The sequence below is a fragment of the Odontomachus brunneus genome, unplaced genomic scaffold (genome assembly GCF_010583005.1).
Source record: "Odontomachus brunneus isolate Ranch 3 - 2012 unplaced genomic scaffold, Obru_v1 Obru_scaffold_004, whole genome shotgun sequence".
Classification (NCBI taxonomy): domain Eukaryota; kingdom Metazoa; phylum Arthropoda; class Insecta; order Hymenoptera; family Formicidae; genus Odontomachus; species Odontomachus brunneus.
In genome coordinates this window covers 1,426,617-1,448,053 of record NW_022639454.1, presented here as the reverse complement: position 1 = coordinate 1,448,053, position 21,437 = coordinate 1,426,617, and the positions used below count along the sequence as shown (strand labels likewise).

The 21,437-nt window shown below is 39.5% G+C and overlaps 4 protein-coding genes across 11 annotated transcripts in view; 3 read left to right on the top strand and 1 right to left on the bottom strand.

The window, feature by feature from the left end:
• The window catches only part of LOC116846655, a 164,164-nt gene extending 158,436 nt beyond the window's left edge, over positions 1 to 5,728 (top strand). For all 6 annotated transcript variants that reach the window (XM_032820808.1, XM_032820799.1, XM_032820791.1 and 3 more), the window contains 3 exons: positions 1,666 to 1,973; positions 2,580 to 2,916; positions 3,266 to 5,728. In XM_032820808.1, coding sequence (XP_032676699.1) covers positions 1,666 to 1,973; positions 2,580 to 2,916; positions 3,266 to 3,442 — 822 coding nt within the window. In that variant the 3' untranslated portion in view covers positions 3,443 to 5,728. The remainder of the gene's footprint in view (positions 1 to 1,665; positions 1,974 to 2,579; positions 2,917 to 3,265) is intronic.
• A 1,822-nt stretch (positions 5,729 to 7,550) lies between these two features.
• Positions 7,551 to 11,834, top strand: LOC116846357 (nuclear pore complex protein Nup54-like). 2 transcript variants are annotated; one of them, XM_032820086.1, is made up of 5 exons: positions 7,551 to 7,790; positions 9,377 to 9,898; positions 10,024 to 10,922; positions 10,993 to 11,220; positions 11,435 to 11,586. In XM_032820086.1, the coding sequence occupies exons 1-5, from the start codon at positions 7,691 to 7,693 to the stop codon at positions 11,555 to 11,557; spliced, it is 1,872 nt and encodes a 623-aa protein (XP_032675977.1). In that variant the 5' UTR covers positions 7,551 to 7,690; the 3' UTR covers positions 11,558 to 11,586. The 2 variants fall into 2 exon arrangements, with proteins under 2 accessions (XP_032675977.1, XP_032675966.1); XM_032820075.1 differs by having other exon boundaries at positions 7,552 to 7,790; positions 9,374 to 9,898; positions 11,435 to 11,834.
• A 172-nt stretch (positions 11,835 to 12,006) lies between these two features.
• Positions 12,007 to 16,949, bottom strand: LOC116846345 (SWI/SNF-related matrix-associated actin-dependent regulator of chromatin subfamily A containing DEAD/H box 1 homolog). 2 transcript variants are annotated; one of them, XM_032820063.1, is made up of 12 exons: positions 16,732 to 16,949; positions 16,056 to 16,256; positions 15,707 to 15,900; positions 15,399 to 15,627; positions 14,956 to 15,289; positions 14,591 to 14,865; positions 14,323 to 14,460; positions 13,927 to 14,253; positions 13,527 to 13,828; positions 13,235 to 13,447; positions 12,996 to 13,102; positions 12,007 to 12,856 (listed from the first exon to the last, which is right to left on the bottom strand). In XM_032820063.1, the coding sequence occupies exons 3-12, from the start codon at positions 15,766 to 15,768 to the stop codon at positions 12,714 to 12,716; spliced, it is 2,130 nt and encodes a 709-aa protein (XP_032675954.1). In that variant the 5' UTR covers positions 15,769 to 15,900; positions 16,056 to 16,256; positions 16,732 to 16,949; the 3' UTR covers positions 12,007 to 12,713. The 2 variants fall into 2 exon arrangements, with proteins under 2 accessions (XP_032675954.1, XP_032675946.1); XM_032820055.1 differs by having other exon boundaries at positions 16,066 to 16,256.
• A 1,090-nt stretch (positions 16,950 to 18,039) lies between these two features.
• On the top strand, positions 18,040 to 20,585 carry LOC116846294 (lysophospholipase D GDPD1-like). Its single transcript, XM_032819953.1, has 7 exons — positions 18,040 to 18,318; positions 18,438 to 18,480; positions 18,642 to 18,823; positions 18,896 to 19,116; positions 19,651 to 19,784; positions 19,866 to 19,983; positions 20,080 to 20,585. Exons 1-7 carry the CDS (start codon positions 18,195 to 18,197, stop codon positions 20,203 to 20,205), a joined length of 948 nt encoding a protein of 315 aa, XP_032675844.1. The 5' UTR covers positions 18,040 to 18,194; the 3' UTR covers positions 20,206 to 20,585.
• The last annotated feature ends 852 nt before the right edge of the window (positions 20,586 to 21,437 follow it).

Below are 21,437 nucleotides of genomic sequence, written 5' to 3'. Positions count from 1 at the left end.
CTCTCTCTCTCTCTCTCTCTCTCTCTCTCTCTCTCTCTCCCCCTCCCCCCTTGTCTTCTCCCGTAACGCGAACGCAGCACGCGGTTAAAACTCGCGAATTACGAGCGACACGAATTCTCCCGTCCTCTCTCTCAAGTTTATTTAATTGTTTTTTGTATATTTTTTTATCGGGTCGCGTGTATTTTTCTTGTCGTGAAAACGCCTCGATACGACATGTAACAGTCCGCTGTAGAAAAACACTTGGGAAGAAATACTTGAAATTTTATTTGTGAGATACGCGAAGTTTATTTCTATGAATAAAATTTATATTCTGCAAATAGAGGAGCCCGCACAAAATATATGGGGGAGAAGAGGATTCCGCTATGAATTAGATTATGTTTGTTTGGGTGAAGGGACTGCAACTTTTGCATCGTCCCACGCGGTACTACGCTCAAGTTTCATTGATCTTTCACCTTTGATGAAACTTCCCAGTGGAATTTATCAGATCGTCGATCCGACCCAATTTTTCTTCCATTCGACTCGATTGCGCCTCGCGCAAGTAGATTTGCGTAAGCCTTGCATAAGGAGACTCTTCAGCCGACTCGGGAGACTCTTTTTTTCCTCAGCGCAGTTACCCGCCAACGTAAGTGTCGTGAATTGTGTCGCCCGATGCAACCGCGATCGACACGTTTCCGTGTCGGCAGGATCACGTTCTCTCGACGGAGAATGACATTTCGTAAACGTAGAATCTGTCCCTCGAGGCATTAACCGGTCGTTCACTCGCTCGCACCTACCAACCTACCTATCTACCTACCAGCTCTTGCGCCGGTGAAGCGTCTCAATTATTTTCGTTCTCCCCGTCGCCGTCCGCTGGCGGGACGCGTGATGCGCAACGACGATAGCACCTGGCCGCCTCACCGCCAAGGTACCATTTACGTTGCACAATAGCGGGAGTAATGGACTCGTCCTCCTTGCAAGAGGAAGAAGAGGAGGAGGAGGAGGACGACGGAAGGAAGGAAGAGAAGCACTGTGTGCGGCGGCAGTGCGACGCTCTCGCGAAGCCGCCGGCCGGATACACACGTTGTGTGTGTGTGTGTGTGTGTGTGTGTGTGTGTGTGTGTGTGTGTGTGTGTGTAAAGCATGCGCACGTATTACCGTATACCGTTGTACAAACGGTTGTGCCACGCAGCTTCCACGCATATATCGATGCGTGCAGGCGGAACGCGTCGGAGAGTGACGCGAGGTTCCGCGAGCTCTCGAAGCGAACACTCGGCGATGTCTGTACAAATAGCGTACCGATCTAATATATACCGTATGTCGTCCTGCCAGCGCACACACACACACAGACACAACTCTCCCCGTCGCCTCAAACGGTATCCCGACCGGCAGCTGAGAGCCGGCTGGGTTTTTCACGGCAGGGCGAACGCGAGGGGAATCAATTAACGCGTTAGGCAAACGTTAATAATGTAACAGTACCGATTGCTCGCTAATTAATTACTTAATATTCGGAGCGAACGGCCCCGGGGTGAAAACGACGGAGTCGCGAGAGGCCGCGTATCACCTCCGCCGTGCTTCGTTATTACCGGCGCGTGCGATATAGCGCGGCATACGGCACGGCACGCTACAAGTTGAGAGGGAGGCTGAAAGCTAAAATATTCCGTTCACGACGCCCATGATCATTTGCAGGAGGACTTGGTGGCACGACTGACGCGCGAGAAGGCTGAGCAACTGCGGACACTGTCGTCGCAGCTGCTGCTGTTCGAGTCGAGGCTCTGCAGGAAGCAGAAGGAGATCGAGGCCAGTCTGAGTCAGCGAGAGTCCATTATTCTGCGGCAACAAAGGGTGATTCGGCAATTGCAGAACAGACTGGCGGAGAGGACCACCGGCACCAGAGACTCGCCACCTTGCGACGCCTTGGACAGATTGGACAGTCTGGGTGATAGCGACAGCGCCGTGGTGCTCGAGGAGACCGCCGACGATCCGGCCCCGCCGAGGTGCGCGTCTTCAGAATAGAGCGGAGCTGTTTTGCAGGAGCTCCCTTTACGATTCCGAGTCGCGAGATCTCCCGATCGCAATCTCGTTCAATCCGGGCGTGAGACCTCCGTAGCTTCATTCAAGTCGATTGGAATCGACTTTCCCTCGCTCACGAGCTGCCGGGATCTTTACGGTCGTTCGGGGCATCTGTAATGAAACTGTTGGTGAAAAGCTCGTGAAGAGATTATTCACTCGTTTATGCATTAACTCATTCATTCCCCTACTTATATATTCACTCATAATATCACTTTTTATTTTGTGATATTATCAGTGTTTTTTTCCACGCACTTAATTTCTGCTCTCGCACTATTTCATTTAAATTCTAGAAAACTTGAAGAATTTTAAACTGAAAAGAATTCTTCTATTAATGAGTGATATTTATTTATTTTAAATAAGTTAATAATTATAGATAATTAATTATTACAAGTAATTAAATAATGAAATAATTATAAGAAAAGAAAAGTTCAGAAATTGCGAACAGTTCCCTAATGCTGGCTTGAATTTAGTGAATTATTTTCCTTTTTCTTACTGTACAAGTGGAATTACAACGTCTTCGGTTGTCGCAGGTTTCGGTCCAACATCACCGATGTGACTGTGATCCGCTCCGTGTCGGACGCGGTGGAGCCGTCGAACAAGTACTCGTCGATGAGACGGTGCAACGGTTTTCTTAGGAGACCGGAGATCCTGGAGACCGTGTATTCCGTGGAGGAGGACGGCGACAGCGAGAACAATCAGGATCCGTCCGAGTCGACGGAGAACTCGGAGTACGAGGATAGGAGAGCGAAGAACTTGGGTAACGGCAAGGGCAGACTTCAAGATCTCTACGGCAGTTTCGAGAGGCTCGCACAGGAGACGGATTCCCCGCCCAACGAGCGACCCCGAGACGAGAGCCAGCAGGCACAGGTGAGCAACGAGCGACGAATCGAGAACTCGTCGGCCCACATGAATTAGATTTGTGACCGAAGCGGAGCTCCGCTTAATTAAGCCGTTAATTACATCGTTTGAGTACCGTCAAGGGGCGCGCGACCGCGCTCTTTACGCGCGAGAAACGAGCGCCTCCTCTTCTTGTCCCGTGATCCGACATTGTTGTCGCGCGACTAAATTTATTTTCCGTTAGCATCAGCTGTAGTCACTCTACGTGACACTCGATCGTGCATTTCTGGGCATTCAAACGGTTAAAAACCGACGCCAGCCAGCCGGCCAGCGTCTAAATTGACGTTTTCGTAAAACCTCAACTCACTTGTGCTTTCAGGTGACGTACAATAGGGTAATGAGTAACCACAGATCCGTGACGAAGCCAAAAGACGTCAAGTACAAGAGGATAAACAAGGCGAAGTCGAAGAGTCTCGAGGAGCTTCGGGGGCGTCTGAGAAATTGGGTCGAGAAAGGGAATAAGATAGCTATATCGTTGGATCAGTCGTACGCCTGAGCTTACATTTCCTGAAAGTATATAAATTATTGCTTTACGAAGAAGAGCAGAGAAAAAAATGACTGTTCACGAGTAGGTTGCGCCGCTTAAAAGAAGAACCTCAATTCTATTAGCGGGATCCGCGATCGAGAGATGGACCTTTATGTTTAGCGAAGTCGCTGTACGACGTATTTAATTGAAATATCATTGCTCCATGTGATATTTACTGTAGTGTCTCTCCACCTTAATTGCGCACTTAGGTCAGAGACGAGCGATTCGAGACTTGTGATATGATTTTACTGTATATACAAGGGGCGTAGTTAGGAAGAATTTATTATCAGAATGAGAGAATAAAAAAAAATATATATATATATATATACATATATCAACGCGCGTAATGACTCGAAGAAGCGTACGTCCGTGTGCGTTGTATTCTAACGCGTGGATTTTCGAGGAAACCACTTTCGACACTTTCTTATCTCTATCATTTACAGCAAACTTGTGTTGTTACGTGCATTCTGCGGTGATGTGAGATAATTTCGTGTAGCCTAAATTCATGGACGATACGTTAACTCAAGTTTAACGTTCAAAAAAGATAGGAAAGTTCAGAAGAGAGATAGCGTCCCACTTTTCTCCACGCGTACCTAATATGCCGAAATAAAGCACGGTTTTACAAAATAGTATTGGATGTTATTTCTTAATTATTATTATATTGTATCAATTGAGAGATTCAGCACGGGCTTTGTGCCACTAACGATTTGAAGTATTCGAGTCGTTTTTTATTTACAAAATTTATTTCGGAAGTCGTGCATATGTTGCTTTCTGTATTAAAGAGAGGCTGATATGCGATCGAAATCTCTGACTCGATAGAGAAAGATTACGAAACGAGGGACTGTATACCGACGAGTCGAATGCTCATGTTGATCCATACAATCAAGTGTTATTTTTGGGCTTATCTTTCTATAAACTATATTAAGGCCGTTGTTATTACTACGGCATAAATTTCTATCCCTTGATGTTCTACTGAAGAAACCTCAGAGAGAAACACGATAATCGGATTGCGCGGAGCGGAAAGGCTCGATATTTTTACTAAAACTTGTTTGTATAAAGAAGTTTCTATCCAGTTCTATCCAGCTTCACATCGACCCAGAAGGCGTGTACTTGCAACTGAGATGCGAACGCCCGATTCTATCGGAAGTTATATAATTGTATCGCTTTACTCCAGAACAATCTTAATAGAACGTGTGAAAACGTTAAAAATTACAGCAAACACGCGCAACTTAAAAGCGTGAATATTTCATGTATCCATATTGAACCGAAATTTTGTAAAACGTTCGGATACACTTGTACTGTATAAAGATCAAAGATTACGTTTAATTTTATATTGAATGTAAATTTGGATGCGCCAAGAGTATACACCAGACACACAACACAGGCACGATGTATGGCAGCGCGTTTTATAAGAAATATAAATTTTCATGATCGCACTCTTTATAATGCTGTTACACGCACGCGTTTTACCATTCCTCTTGTATAAAATAAGAAAGTACGATCATACGCATCTTCGATGCGAACTGCTCTTGCGATGCTCTGTGCATTTCTCCCTGTTACGGACGCATCGTTCTTAACTATTTGATTATCGTGCTCTCGAGCAGACGGGTATATAAAGAAAGCTACCGACAATCTGTATTTTTGCAAGACAACTGAAGAGAAGCGGATGGGAGAGCGAATGTCTCTCTAGCAGTACCTTTGTAAATAACCGTTACATGGACGTAATGTTCAATTAAGAATTATAGGATTCTACAAGCGCTATTATGTAGATAGATCTATTATTGAAATAATAAATTGTAATAATATTAAATTGAGTTTTATGTTCCTGTGGACTGACTAACGAGCAGTCATCGAGAGATCTCGTGCATAATATATTTGTGTGTGTGCACGCGCTTACGAATGCATATGCGTATGAAAGAATATGGATATGCATGCATGTATAAATATATAAAGTATAAACGTAACTAATGTAATCGAGTTTACTAGTGATGCGGAAGAACGGAAGTCTCTCTTCGAGATGCGATAGGCAAACCGTGTGTGAAATTAAATGTCACATCGGCTTATTACCATCTAAGTATACACGTGCAATGGTGCCCAAGTACACTGAGAATCGATAATTATTTTTATTTATGTAAAATCATGTAACGTGTATACTGTCGCTTTATTAGAGAATCAGTAGAATGCTACCAATATTCTGTCCCACGCTATTATTTTAATTATTATTAAATCCCAAATAAATTATGTCGTTTGAACACATGGCTGAGCATGTATGTAATTTTCCTTTGCCTCTACCAACGTTCCCGATGTGAAAATATTCTGTTTTATTATTAATAAATCAATATAATGAAATAAAACATTCAATGTTACCGTATACTATTTGAAAATAAATTACATACATAGAAATATATATACAAAGATAACGATTATATGAAAATTAAAAAATCCTTTCCCTCAATCACAAACAATATTGAAAATTCTACAAGCTGTAACTTCCGCAAAAATAACAGTAATGAGATAAGCCGAGAAGTATTTTATAGCTGAAAAACTCTAATTTTCAGATATATTGTTAAATATATATAAAGTTTAATTTATTTTTACAATTAGGAGTTACACTGCGTAAATGAGAATTCATAGATAAATGACATTTATGCCATTTAAAAGTCTGAATCTTCTTCTTTTTTAATTTATATCAACGCAAATTGCGGTGCAATTTTTTTTACCGAATTATTTAATGTTAAAGTAGAAATGATATTTTGACTTTAATTACTTACAGCAGGCGAGTAAAACAGTGTGCAATGTTCACTCGACAATGAATAAAAAGCTAAAAGTTCCCTTTTTAAAATACACCTATCATATTTTTAATAAAAATAACTTTTCAGTGTAAAGACTTCATTGAAAATTGCGGTCGAATTTGAGTATTCGCCATTTTTCATTTAACTCGATGTATTTTATCTATAAACGGTAATAAAGTTATGAATTTCATGTTTGAAAAGTAGAGATTGCAATTTTTAAAATGCTTTACGAATCACTTTGCTGTCGTCATTTTTGCGGAAATTATAGCCTGTTGAATTCTGTATGTTTTAATGTAAGGAAAAAATGCATGTGATCTACTTAAATGTATCACTACCTGTATCACTACTTGTTCTATCACTACCTCAAATCTATCACTACTCGACACGGTCGATGTGTACGGTGGCGGCTCGTAGCGGAGCTAAAAGTCGACAGAAATAACGGGTCTAATAATACTTTAGACCCGTTATTTTTGTTGACGTTGCATATGAAATTCATAACTTTATTACCGTTTATAGATAAAATACATCGAGTTAAATGAAAAATGGCGACTACTCAAATTCAATCGCAATTTTCAATCAAGTCTTTACACTGAAAAGTTATTTTTATTAAAAATATGATAGATGTATTTTAAAAAGGGAACTTTTAGCTTTTTATTCATTGCCGAATGAACATTATATATCATTTTGCTCGCCTACTGTAAATAATTAAAGTCAAAGTGCCATTTCTACTTTAATATTAAATAATTCGGTAAAAAAAAATCGCATCGCAATTTGCGTTGATGTAAATTAAAGGAGAAGATTCATACTTTCAAATGGCATAAATATCATTTATCTATGAATTCTCGTTTACGCAGTATAATTTAACAAACATGATCAAACATTTTAGCACTTGACGGATTTCGATTTATACTCATGCAACATGGCAAAAATTAATTACGCTTTATATTCAATAATATATTTGAAATGTAGAAACTTATATCTATAAAATGCTTCCGGAATCATTTCGTTACTGTTACTTTTGCGAAAGTTACAACTTGTTAAATTTTACAAACTTGTAACCGTAGGAAAACGTTCTTTTATGCTCACACTAGTCATATTTTATTTATTTATGTATTTATTTATTATATATATACTTGTTCTCTTTTATTAATATTTAAAGTAATTATTTCTAAAATTTTTCGTCACATCCTTTGTGCAAAATAAGCAGATATCGTTCCACTCCGAGTATTAAATATCGACATCTAGATGCTCCTTAGAATTCTTTTGCGCAATTTGTGCACACCAATGCAGTAAAAGTAGTGGTGAACTCATATAGCACGTGCAACGGCCATATTCCAACTGTCGTCGGCGCGAGTCCACTTGCCGCGCGGAGTACATGTGACATTTATCGGTGACAGATCAATCGCTAAATAAATCAGCTCTCAGGATGTCGTTCGGGAGCGGTTTCGGAGCGTCTACGTCGACGCCCGCACCTACCTTCGCTTTCGGCACAACACCAGCTTCAACGGCAACACCAGTGAAACCTGGTGAGTTGCGGAATAAAATCGCGAGTTTCTCTCTTATTCCGATTATTCTCACTGTTTTCGCACGAAAACTCCAATTTTGTTAATTAATACCGTAATGAATGCAGAAATATCGATGATAATTTATATTGTCGCTTCTATTATGCGTACTTCTGGTGTAACAACTTTGAGGTTATGAATGACACTGACGAGATCTTCTCAATTTTTCATCGAACTGGTCTTAGTGGTTGTATTTGAAGTCTTTTCTAAACCTAACAACGGCATGTTCACACCACTGCAACCCGGGCTGCACTCGATATCGCTCTTCGTGAAAAAAGAGTGCTTGCTCCTGGATCTTGCAATGATACACGCTGTAATGCAACATAAGAACAGTATGATCAAGAGCACACTCAGCAAGATCAGCAGCAACGTGGAGCGTCCTGTGTATCCATCAGATTTGTCAGTTTCTGTCGAGGTTAGCGTGGTCCCCACTGATAAACTGTAATTGTTAAGCATTGTGTGCAACTCTGTGGCTTTTCCACTAGGTGTTGTATCCTCCAGATAATACATTTCATTTGGAATCTTGCCAAGAGTTGTTATCATAATTTCTGCAGTTGCATCCTGCATAAATGTCACTGAATTAAATTGTTTGAAGGAGGATAATGAAATAAGATCGCAAGCATATCTGTAAAAAAAATTATTGTATCGTATACCCCAATTGCAGTGTCCGTAGTGCCAAATTCGTTTAAAATCTGAGTAGCAGAATCTTGCATTGATTTAACGTGACGGAAAAGGACTTTAGTACTAGGCAAGGAACCAGTCTTCGATGAATCCTGCGTCAACTGTGTGTAGAAGCTAGCCTATTAATGACTTTCAAATATCAATAAAGCCAAAGAACAGGCTCATTGCTTCTAAAGATATAATTTACTTTCATACAGCTCAATATTACCTGCAACTCTTTCTGTTGACTCAGAAATGTCATTTTGCAATTATCATGTAGCTATTAAATCTTAAAATTTCTATTGCAGCCTCAATAGATACTCCAAATGGTACAGTTTCTAAAATATCCCAATGTGTATCACGATCGCGTTAAAATACAAGCTATTACATTGAAAATCATTTCCCTAAAATGAGCAGTAAAACATATAATAGAAAACGTGCTTTACATTGACATGTTTCACCTAAGTTCATATTGTATAAAAAAAACAAAAGCCTCCTAAGCATGAGATATCTTAGTGATGAAATACATCATTTCAGGCAGTTCAGTTAAAAAGAACAGACCTGTTATAGTTTCTCAGTGGAGACCGCACTCTAGTTTAGATTGAAACTGGCGAATCCAATGAATACACGCTGTTATGTTGCATCACGACATGCATCATTACACTTTACTGCGACAATGCATCAATTCACTCTGAAATAAAAGTGGACCATTAATATGTCACGAATTTAACAGATTGTGAGAAGAGATTTGAATAATTTTAATGTTGCACTCAACGACGTATCGTCAAAGCAAAAAGTAAAAAATATATCGCGGTTTTCTCAGAATATTCTTATCAGCTGACCTTGCAGTTTCTCCTAACTAATTTGTTATGAATTTTCCATAAAAGTAGCGGGCTTTGGAACACCATCGTTCGGCTTCAGCACACCGACAACGTCGACACCGAGTCTGTTCGGCACGCCGTCGACTCAGACTACCGGCTTCGGCACTGGAACTGGATTCGGTAGTCCGGCAGCCACGGCATTCGGCAGCACGTCGGCCACAGGCTTTGGATCAGCGCCTACATTTGGCACCACGTCGACCAGTGCCTTCGGCTCAGCGCCAGCTTTCGGCAGCACTCCCGCTTCCTCGACGAGCACCGGCTTCGGAACAACGTCGACTTTCGGCAGCACGCCTGCTTCCACGACTGGCTTCGGTGGATTCGGCACCGCGACGACGACGCCGACGTTGAGTTTCGGCACTTTCGGCGGCTTTGGAACGTCCACGACCACCACGTCCGCTCCGAGTTTGTTTGGTAATTTCGGCACCACGAGCATCGCCTCGACGGGTTTCGGCTCGTCCACAGGATTCAATGCGTTCGGCGCCAAACCAATCACCACCAGCAACACCACTGGATTCGGTGGATTTGGGACAGGTAACAAAATAGATTGTTGTCTTATCGGTGCTTTTAGTGCGGTATTTCTCTTTATTTAATCTTTATTTATTTATTAATTTTATTTATTAATCTCTCTTTATTTATTAATTTTACTTAACTCATAGGAACGGGATTTGGTGGATTTGGCACTGGATTGGGACAGCCTCAGCAGCAGCAACAGCAGCAGCAGCAACCCGCGAACAGTGTATCAGAAGCTCTCTACAATGCTGTATTCAACTGTCAGCTATACAACGACGAACGAGACAATACTATCGCTAGATGGAATCTTCTTCAGGCGCTGTGGGGTACAGGAAAGGCTTACTATTCCGTAAACGCCCCGCCTATAGAACTTACTCAGGAGAATTCGTTATGTAGATTCAAAGCGATCGGCTACAGTCGCATACCTGACGCCGACAACAACGACGGTTTAGTGGTATTGTGTTTTGGTAAGAAGGAAAAGGACGTGCAAGACGGGAAGCAACAATTGATCGCCTTTCTGAGTGGTTTGCTGGGCAACAAGCCCAATCTGACGGTGACCGTCGATAATATCAAATCCACCGGCGAGAGTAAGAGCCAAGTGACGATATTCGTATCGGAGAAGGGAATCACCGGCTCGTACAGAAAGATCCCCGCCAACGAATTGGTCGCCTACTTGTCGCAGACCATGCAGAAGCAACAGTTGATGCAAAATGGCGTCGAAGACATATTTCCACTAGTGAAGCTCGATCCGTCGCAGCTAAAAGAGTATTTGGATAATCCGCCTTGCGCCATCGACGCCAGACTATGGAAGCAGGCGCAGTTGGACAATCCGAATCCGGAGCTGTACATCCCGGTTCCCATGATCGGTTTTCAACAGGTTAAACACAGACTGAAGTGCCAGGAAGAAGAGACCGCTAGACACAGGGCATTCTTGGACATGGCGGCGGAGAAGATACAGAGCCTGCAGAGACAACACACTGCTACGCAAGCCAGGCTGAAAGAGCACAGGCGCACGTTGTTGGAGCTTCAACATAGAGTTTTGCAGGTAGTGTTCGTTAATTGCGGCCACACGTGTGTCACATTTAAATGTAAAATGACGTAAATTCTATTTATAGGTGCTGGTCAGACAAGAGATCACGCGTAAAGTCGGATTATCCTTGCAACCGGAAGAAGAAGTCTTAACACGCAGGTTCGAAGCAATGCATTCGCAGATCAGTGCCCCGACACAATATAAGGGTAGAATCAGTGAAATGCTCTCTCAACTCAGAATGAGAAGGCACATCGACATTCAGAATCAGGAGAGATATACTATGGATCCTATAGCGCAAGACGATATCAAAACGGTAAGGCGAAATTATCCCTTTCACACGACTGTATTGGAGCAGTTACTAAGTCTGTTCTTTTTAGCTGAACTGCCTAAACTGGTACAATAAGTTAGAGCGAGACAAATATATTTTGTTTCACTCTAATTTATTGCAGCAGTTCAGGCAATTCGGCTAAAGAGAACAGATCTATTGAAATGGCGGATGTTCTTATATTATTCTTTATCTGTTTTAGTATCTAAGTATGGAGCAACAAGGTATGGCACAACTTATCGCAACGATAAATGCTGATCTAGAGAGCCTGAAAATCATTAAGGACGGTATGTCTGATTTATTAATGAGCCAAAGTATATCCTGAGGAACTGTAATGTATAAAGAAAAATGTAATAAAGTATTTTTATGTGCCTCTTGCATTCAAGTAAGGTAACACTTCGTATGTGATGGCAACTGGTAACAAGGTAACACTGGATGGTGTTGTGAATCATGTGTAAATGGTTTCCTCTCTATTTTTCAACGAGTTGTGCCATATTTATTACACTTACACACTGAATGTTGTTCTTACAATTCTTTTGTACTTGCATAACTATGAACATGTTCACAAATGAACAATTGAACTGATGGAATTTTTACATTAACTCCGATCTTGAGTTTTTATTGATTCTTGCCTTCTCCCTTTTTTATATTTGGTTTATCTCAATATTGGGTCATATATATATATATCTTAAATACACTTTAAAAATAAACTTATATGAATCTTATGGATCTGTAAAAAATTGCTATAAATATATGCATACGAAACGCATCGCATAGCGGGCAAAATAAACATTTATTGTGTAGATAAATAAAGGAATGATTTAATAGACATACAAAACCACAAAAGACATTGTTTTGCAGGACATCGTACAAAATAAATCTCTAAATAATGTGCGGTATCTATTCACTTTGAGTTGAATTAAAATTGGGACGTTCGACATTTCATACGTTACAAAAGATCTGTTTTCTATTTTTTCATACATATATACGACGACTCGGTGTTTTCAGAACCTGATCTTGAATGCATAAGCAAACGCTAAATACGCATTTCTAACTTCAACTTGTTACTCTCAGGGTGCGTTCGAGGAGCTCGCTATTAGCGCTATTCAGCACTACAGTGTCATTTTATCCTTGTATATCTCGGGCTGCGTTTGGGACGCTAGTTAGCGCTATGAGCGTCCTCTGTCTTTAATCAACTTTCAGGACAAACAACATTGGTTTTCATCAAACTTTCAGGACAAACAACATGTTGGTTTTCATCAACAAACAAGGACAGAGCATACTCATAGCGGTAAATAGCGTCTCGCCGAACGCAGCCCAAGGAGCGATACAGATAGAAGAACGTGGTAGTGTTGGTAGCGTGCTCTTCGAACGCATCCTCAAAGTAGATATTTAGCGTTCGCAGAATATGGACTTCATACCGGAATATACAAAAATTATTGAATTTTAAATAGCAAAATTACAAACAGCGATTAGATTCCTTATTTACAATTCTCATCATGTGCTAATGTATCAGATCCTTTACTGGCATTTTTCGTTGAAGATAGAGATTTATTGTGAACATCTTGACCTATAGTCATTTTTAATAATTTTAGGACAGACTTCTTATCCGTATTTTCATTCTCTATGAACAGAAATATGTCTCGTTAATTTTATCATAATCACAGCACAAGATATTCTTGTACTTTCTTACACACACATATATATATATATTTTTTTTTATATAATAAATTTATATGAATTCTATAGATTTGTAAATTTACCTTCGTTCCCAGTGATTTGTTTTTCGAGATGTAATTTTTCTTGAGCTATCTCGTACATACCTTCTTCTATCGTACCTTTACTCAACAGTCTAATTATAGTAACTGGTCTGTAAAAGAAGAATTCAGCGTCTATTTAATATATTCTTTTTAATCATGCGAGCGAGAAAACAACGATGTAGCAGAGGTATTACATTTCAAGTCGAAAATTAAATATACATAGATCTAGCAACAGTACATACTTTTTTTGACCGACTCGATGACACCGATCTTCCGCTTGTTTGTCATTGTACGGATTGAAGTCTATATCGTGAATTATGACCGTATCCGCGGCTGTTAAATTGATCCCCAAACCTCCGGCTCTTGTGGACAACAGGAATATGAATATACTTGAGTCTTGCGTATAATTATTGATCAAGGTTTGTCTGTCAGTTACAGGCGTGCTACCATCTAGCCTAATTTGAATATTCGGTTTATTATAGCTGAATCAAGATAAAAAGCGTGCGTCACAAAGTGACGTAGTTACGTACAAACCTTAAAAATGTATGTCCTCTAATAGTCAAGTATTCCTCGAGTATGTCCAACACCATAGTAAATTGGCTAAATATGAGTGGTCTGTGACCACCCTCTTTCAAACATGGCAGCATTTCGTCCAATTGTTTCAATTTGCCAGCTTGAGGAATAAGTTCCTGAGGCAAGCCGAATCCGGCCACGCTCTTGTATATTCGTGTCAATTGATTTATTTGATAATCAGACGCCCAGATCAATTCTTCGTACACGTAATTAGGATTTTTTTGTTTGTAACTCGATTCCTTCGCCAATCTGTTTGCTATGTTCTAATAATGCGTTGATGATATGATAAATAATAAAACGTATATAATAGTACGATCGAGAACTGAACTGTGAATGAAAAGTAGCATATCAACGTTCATACCTGAAGCTTCTCTTCATTATAATAATCACGCACTAGAAGAGGATGATTGGCGAGCTTCCTTAACTGCATCATCATGCCGGTTCCGTTTACATCTGTGATTTCGCTGGCCTCCGCTGAAAATTGCGCGATTAATTTTTCGTACATACTTTGCTGCTTCTCAGTCAATGCGCATCGTATTATTTCGTCCTTCTTATAGGGCAGATCGCGTAGAACTTCAGTTTTCAGTCGGCGAAGAACAAACGGACGCATAATCTCCTTCGCATTCTTAACTTGCTCTTTCTCGAATAACGATGGCTGCTCTCCATCCTTTTTATCGGCCGGTGTTTTCTAAAAATTTTCTCGTCTACAATGACCTACCAGATAACTTTTGATAACGATCCTAGCTCAACGACTTACGGGATTCTTAGAGAATAAGCTTTTTAGGTCGGCTTGTTTACCAGCAAACAACGAAGGCATTACGAATATTAACAGAGACATCAATTCCAATAAATTATTTTGTAGAGGAGTTCCAGTTAATAAAATGCGATGTTTAGCCTTCAAAAATAATCAGACTTGTTAATTATCAGGAAGCTTTTTTGTACAGAGATTGCTTAAAACTTGTTAGAAGATCGTTACAATGAACAACCTATATATGTATATGCATACACACGCGACAAGCACGTACATTAATTCTGACAAGATTTTCATATCTAATACTACTCATGTTTTTCAACATATGTGCTTCGTCAAAAACGACATAGTTAAGCGGCATAACACGAAATAGTCTACGTTCCTCCGGAGTGCTGCAGATCAAGCTATATGTAGTTAACAACACGTCGACATCGTCAAGATCACCGTTTCGCCAACCCATTCGCATCTCTTTCCGTTCGTCTTGAGAGCCGTAATATTGTACAACTTTCAAGCTAGGTGACCATCTCTCCCACTCGTTCCACCAATTTTCTATACCGAGAAAAAGACCTCTATAAATTTACCGTTGAAGGACGTAATCGTGTCAAGCGTGTTTACGTGTTGTAAGATGTAAGACATTACCTATCGTTGAACTGGGAACGACGATTAAGTGAGGGCCGTCCTGTTCATCGGTCAGACCAGCTTCCTTTAAATAAGTCAAAAAGGCTATCACCTGCACTGTTTTTCCTAGACCCATTTCATCGGCAAGTATACCGTTCACATTCTGTGCGTGCATAACGGCAAGCCAGTTCAAGCCGACCATTTGGTATGGGGCTAATGTTAAATTTGACGATAGAGTCTTTGGCTGCTGAGTTACAGTCGAAGCGCCAGCAGACACAGATTTCTCCATATTAGTAGACAAGCGTAGGCATTTTTTCATTAGGGTTTCCACCACATGACGCGTAGATAGCAATACCTTCACACACACAGTGAAAATACAGTCAGTAAAGAGCTTGACGCGAGAGATGAGTTATCATTGATTGTATGTATATTACATACATATATTCACATTTAATTAAATGTACCTGAGCTGCATTTAGCAATTCGGTATCTAAATATCTTGTACTTTGAAATTTATTTACTAAATCTTTCCAACCCTCAAATGGTCTTGCTTCTACAATGGCATTAGCTCTTTTTTGAGAACACTGTGACATGAGAAGCAACTCTGAGGACATGGCAGTTTGCATGAATTCCAAAACTGCCTTCTTGTCACCTGTGAGTTCATTGGATATTTCCACATCAGAATCCTCATCACTATAGAACAATAATATATGAAATTATTATTATTTTTATTGTGTGAGTCAACAAGAGTTATCACTCATTGATTGCATACCTATCGAATACTTTGTCTTTATAATCTCCTTCATCAGAGTCAACATCCACATCTTCTTCCATGTTCAATTTCCTTCTCTTTTTCTTCTTCTTAAGTTTTGGAGATTCCTTTGAGTTTCTCTTCTTATTATTTCTAAGTGTCTCTTCAGCCTCTTCAATATTCCAATTGGTACTAATAAGTACTTCCTGTATACGCTAAAAGTATATTCTAATTAAAATCAATATCTAAAAGGGATGAGAAAGACTTGCAAATGAGAATTATATCAATTAATGAAGCAAGTTGTTCAGACAATATGAACATTTCCTAACTAGAGAAAGAGGAATGATTCCTTTTTTCCTACTTTACTTACTTTTACTTACCAATGCATTATTTTGTGGATACAGCGTTGTCAGGTACTTCAATTTGTGCTCTTTACCTTTGGTATTAGTGTCTGAATTTGAGATTGTCGGTTTGGCTGGACTACCAATATCACTATCGCTGTCTTCAATGCGATTTACAGATTTGCGGCGTATTTGTACATCAGAACTTACCAAATTACTGTCGTCATCGGCTAAAAGCAAGTAATATAAACTGAATCTCATTAAAATACAAGAGACTATTTCATATTAGACTGTTCTTTGTAGCTGAATTGGCTGCACTAACTTATACTAGTTCTTTCTCTTTTTTACACTAAGTCATAGTTATATACCTGTTTCTTTTCAAGTTCCAAAAGTATTCAAGTTCAAAAGTGTATTGGTTCAACTACAAAGAACAGATCTATACTTATAAAATCAAAAGTGACATCGAAATTAAAGATGTCTTGTGATATTACGACTGCGAGCTTGCATAATGAATCTGATTTAACAAGGAGCTAAATGTAAACGGAATCATATTCAACTTCGAATCGAGCCGTGAGAATCATTTCCAAGTTCGCAATGAACTCACTCGCGCGGTATCTAACAACAAAGGAAGCGCACCGGTCATGTCGATTAGCGAGATGTTGTAGGCAATAATATAAAAAGCAACGCGACGGGAAGAGTTCTTACACATGTTCATCGCCTTCGTTTGTTTCTTTTGAAAGCGAAAGCGCCGCAGAAGGCTGGAGCTGCTCGTGTCTGTTTTAGGCGAATTCGATTCGGACATCGCGTCAGTCGGACGTAGGAACGAGGCGAAAATGCATTTTCGTGGAGGAACTTTTGAAGTAGTCTGACAGGTGCATTCGGAACAGTCGCGAGCGCTACGTCGGATTACGTAGAAAGAAGACCAGACCGTTACGTATCCGGTGGGACGATATTTTATGGCCGCTTTCCATAAACGAGAAAGCCGCATCCGGTAAGGTCCCAAGTCTAATGATAATTCTAACGAAAATGTCTAAATAAAGACGCGCGAAGGCGCGTTGTATGACTAAGTATGGTGCAGATACAACCGTTCGAACGATTGACCTTATTTTGCCGTATTAGGGCCAATTTTTCCAGGCACTCGATAAACTAACAATTAAATCATACGTCTGTCTTTGTTTTTCCTTTAGATCAGACAAAACTGACATATGATCTGACAGTTAGTTCACCAAAAGGTTGAAAAATTAATTTTTAGACGGCGGACGTATTTGAACGCTGATATGCCCTTTTTATTTTAAGTTTCGTTTTTTTATGCTAAGTTCATCTTGCTTACACTTTCGTGCTGAAAACATTCTATGTTCCTTCGGCATGCAACGAACGATAAAGATAGAATGATGCTTTCAGCACTAAGGCGTACAGAAAACGAACTCAATTTTGTAGCGTCCCGTATAAAGACGTTTTAGCTTGAGAATAAGAAAAGAAACGCTTGAATATCACATTTCGCGATTAGAGTTCGAGGATGCAAACCCTGATATTCCTACATTACAATGACACATCTATTGTAAACTAATAGATAAAAGAGGAATATCTTACAGCGATAGTCGCATTGTTAATGAGGCACTAACAAAAAACGAAGAGAAGTATCAGATCGGTTAGACGACAGTTTCCCGAAAAATGGAGGGGATAATGTTGGTACCAAGAGAAATCTCTACACGATATAATTTAAAGATCTGTTTTTTGTAACTGCACTGCTGAACTAATGCAAAAGATTAGAGTGAGAAAACTCATACTTGTCTCATTTCAATTGCACCAATTTAGCAGTGCAGTTACAAAGAACAGTTACAAAGAATCTTTAAATTATATCGTGTAGAGATTTTCTTTGGTACCAACATTATCTCCTCCACTTTTCGGGAAACTGTCGCCTAACCATCGGATCCTTATGAAAACTGCGCGTACTTCCGTGATCTGTCAGAAATTACAAGGAGACGCCGCTCTTGAGTGCGCGTTGTTCAAGGCGACGTCCCGCTCGCGCCACTTGTCGTCTGCTCCGTCCGTCACCGCCGCCGTTCCCTGCCGCGTTTATTTTGCATTACTCCGAGTCATCGTTGCGATCGCCGTGCGTGTCAGCGGAATGTTCGACGGTGGATAAAGAGCGAGGCGAGCGAGCAAGGATGTTGCTGTACACGCTGATCGGTGGCTACATGCTGACCTCGATGATATTGTTCAAATATCCTACCTTGCTGCACAAGAAAAAGAAAGTGAAGTTTCTGTGCCAGCACATTAGCCACCGGGGCGGTGAGTCCACCTTTTGTTTACCGTCGTGCCCTTCGCGCGTGATGTCATCCCCGCACGATGAATAATGTGACACCTTGTGCGCTTCACTCTCATTAACTTTCCTGTGTGCGAAATTTTAGGAGCGGGCGAGAGCTATGAGAACACGATGTGCGCATTTAGACGGTTAGTTGAGTCGGTTATTCGGATCTCGTACTCACGAGGTCTCGATCTATACTTGTGTGTTTACGTCCTGTGTGTTCCTTGCGAACGATCAGTACCACTAAGACGTAGAGATAAGGCTCGAAATAATGAGATCGAAAATGAGGTCAACTTGCAACTCGCAGAGCGGTGGCGATCGGGACTCAAATGTTGGAGCTGGACTGTCACCTCACGAGGGACGGCGAAGTGGTGGTCTCGCATGATCAGAATCTCATTCGCAGCACTGGCGTGGACAAGAACATCTCCGAGCTGGATTACAAGGATCTGCCGCTCTTGAAGCAACGCCTACCGATCGATTTCGATCCAGGTATTGTGACTTGTTGTTTTAAGAAAGCGTGATGTCTTTGAACGAAATTATTTAAGAACCGTAGTTGGGCAGATGTCGAGTATGTCGGTTCTGCGAGGGAGGAGGATCGGCAATTCGCGCTGCTACGAGAAGTCTTTGAGGCATTCCCTGATATTCCTATTAACATTGATATTAAAATCAACGATGATCGACTTATATCCAAAGTCTCCGATCTCATAAAAGAATACAAGAGGGAGGATTACACAGTCTGGGGAAACTTTAGTGATGAAGTCACACAGAAATGCTACAAAATGGTATGTCAACACATAAATATGTTGAGCTTTCCTGATAATTATAGAGGATGTAAAGATTATATAATAATTCAGGGCTGTCTGTACATAAATATGCAGACCGTTAACAGGATAAGTGTCCTAATGACTGAACTAACTAAGAAAGCATGATCAGTTTTATACTTTTATGAATAAATAATTAATTACCAACAAAACTGATGTTTATATAAAACTTTGGTTTGTCACTAATCAAAAAGTAGTAGGAAATAAAATCAATAAATATCAATTATAATTTTGATAAGATATATATTAGATAATATTGGTCGTACTATTGGAAAAATGAATAGTTTTAATTAGTAAATAATATAGACTCATTGATTAAGTGCTTGAATAATATTACAAATTGACATGAAGAAATATCTTTAAACAAGATTTTAGAGACTCTCTTTTTTTAGGAATATTAAATATAATGTTTCAATCATCTGGACACTGTTTAATTATCAGAACATTCATTTTATTTGTAAATTTTTAATATTGTTTTTGTCGTATATTTTGCAGAATCCAAGTGTGAACTTGCTATTTTCGATGCAACGTGTGACAATGTTAATATTTCTTATGTATACCGGTTTGTTGCCATTTGTACCATTGAAAGAAACCCACCTTGAAATCTTTTTACCTTCGATCTATTTGCGGTAATACAATTGAAATATTTCAATATTTTCTACAATTACTATGGGACTGGAGAGCATAATTCTCTGATGTACTTATTCTAGGCGTATGGGTGGCCCAAGTCCAACATTTTTACCATTGGAAAAATTAGTTGTACGTACAATTAATATTCTGCTAATGAGACCGTGCTTATTTAATCATTTAAGAGCACGAGGCATACATGTGAGTAAATTTTGAAATCTTGATTTTATCGTTATCATAAATTTCACTCCAACTTCCTAACTAACCATTGTCATGTCGTTGCACGTGTTTTTGTAGGTGTACTTTTGGGTCTTAAATAAAGATGAAGAGTTTAAGAAAGCATTCGAGCTGGGAGCAACTGGTGTGATGACAGATTATCCGACAAGATTGAAGTCATTTTTGAAGAATCAGGTGATGGAGTAAGATGCTGGTGATATTTTATTATTTTTAAGGATCCATCCTCAGCATCCATCACCGAGCAAGACGAAGTATTGAAGTAGTATTGAGGTTCGCAGAGTTAATTACGTACAAGAAAGAGATATCCGCCATGATATATGTCAGAACATATATGAGCTATACAGAACAGAGTAGTATATTTTTTATAAGCGAAGCAGAACTACTCGCTTATGTTCTGTGTATAAATGCCAATTTGAACGACTTTCACCATAATTATTTCGCCATAAGAAGTTCGTACAAATCGATTTTACTAGATTGCGTACGCAACGTCTTTGCACACTATAATTTGTTATATTAGCTTTATATTAATCACACAAGTATTCATACGAGCATCCATCCACGCGAAATGCTATTTTAACTCTGGCCTCTTAAATATATTATTATCAATTATTTACTTTCCTCCTTCAACTGATCAAAAAACATATCTCATGAGGCTTCTTATTTTCTGTTAAGTAATAATTGGTTCTATAAGTACATTAGTATATTAGTTGGCATATTTATTAGTTATTCTTCTAATCCTAACAATTACTTTATACATTCTTCAACGTAATTTAGATCTTGTCCATCAAAGAATATTTCCACAACTCTAGTGATATAAAATATCTGATAATATTAACTATTTAAAGAAGAGCTGAGATTTATTTATAGACTTTTATTCTAAACTTTCTTTTATTAATGTGATCTCTAAATACGACTAAATGCCAATCATGCTTATGTCACATTTAGACATTTTTATCGATAAAAGAGAGTTCAGCATAAAGACTGTAGTCTTAAATTTTGCATATCTTCTAATATTTTTTTATTTATAAGATGGACATATTTTCTTGTAACCCAAAGAGTTTTTTTTCATACAGCTTTTTTCTGCGTATTTTGTTGATGATAGAATCCTTCGAATTAATTTGCACATCCAAAGAAAGCCTGTATGCATATCCCAGTTTTTAGTACAAAATACCTTATTAATTACTATATCTCCCTGGGGCCAGTATGTTAGTTTAGCCCAGCATACGAAGGCTTCAAATAACATAGTCTGATCTTTGATGCATTTGTTAGATGATTTTTAACATTTTCATAGACCCACGAAAAATATATTTTATGTGGAAAGAGAGATAAATCGAGCTGTATCGAGCTGGTATCGAGAGAGAGAGAGAGAGAGAGAGAGAGAGAGAGAGAGAGAGGGGGAGGGAGAGAGAGAGAGAGAG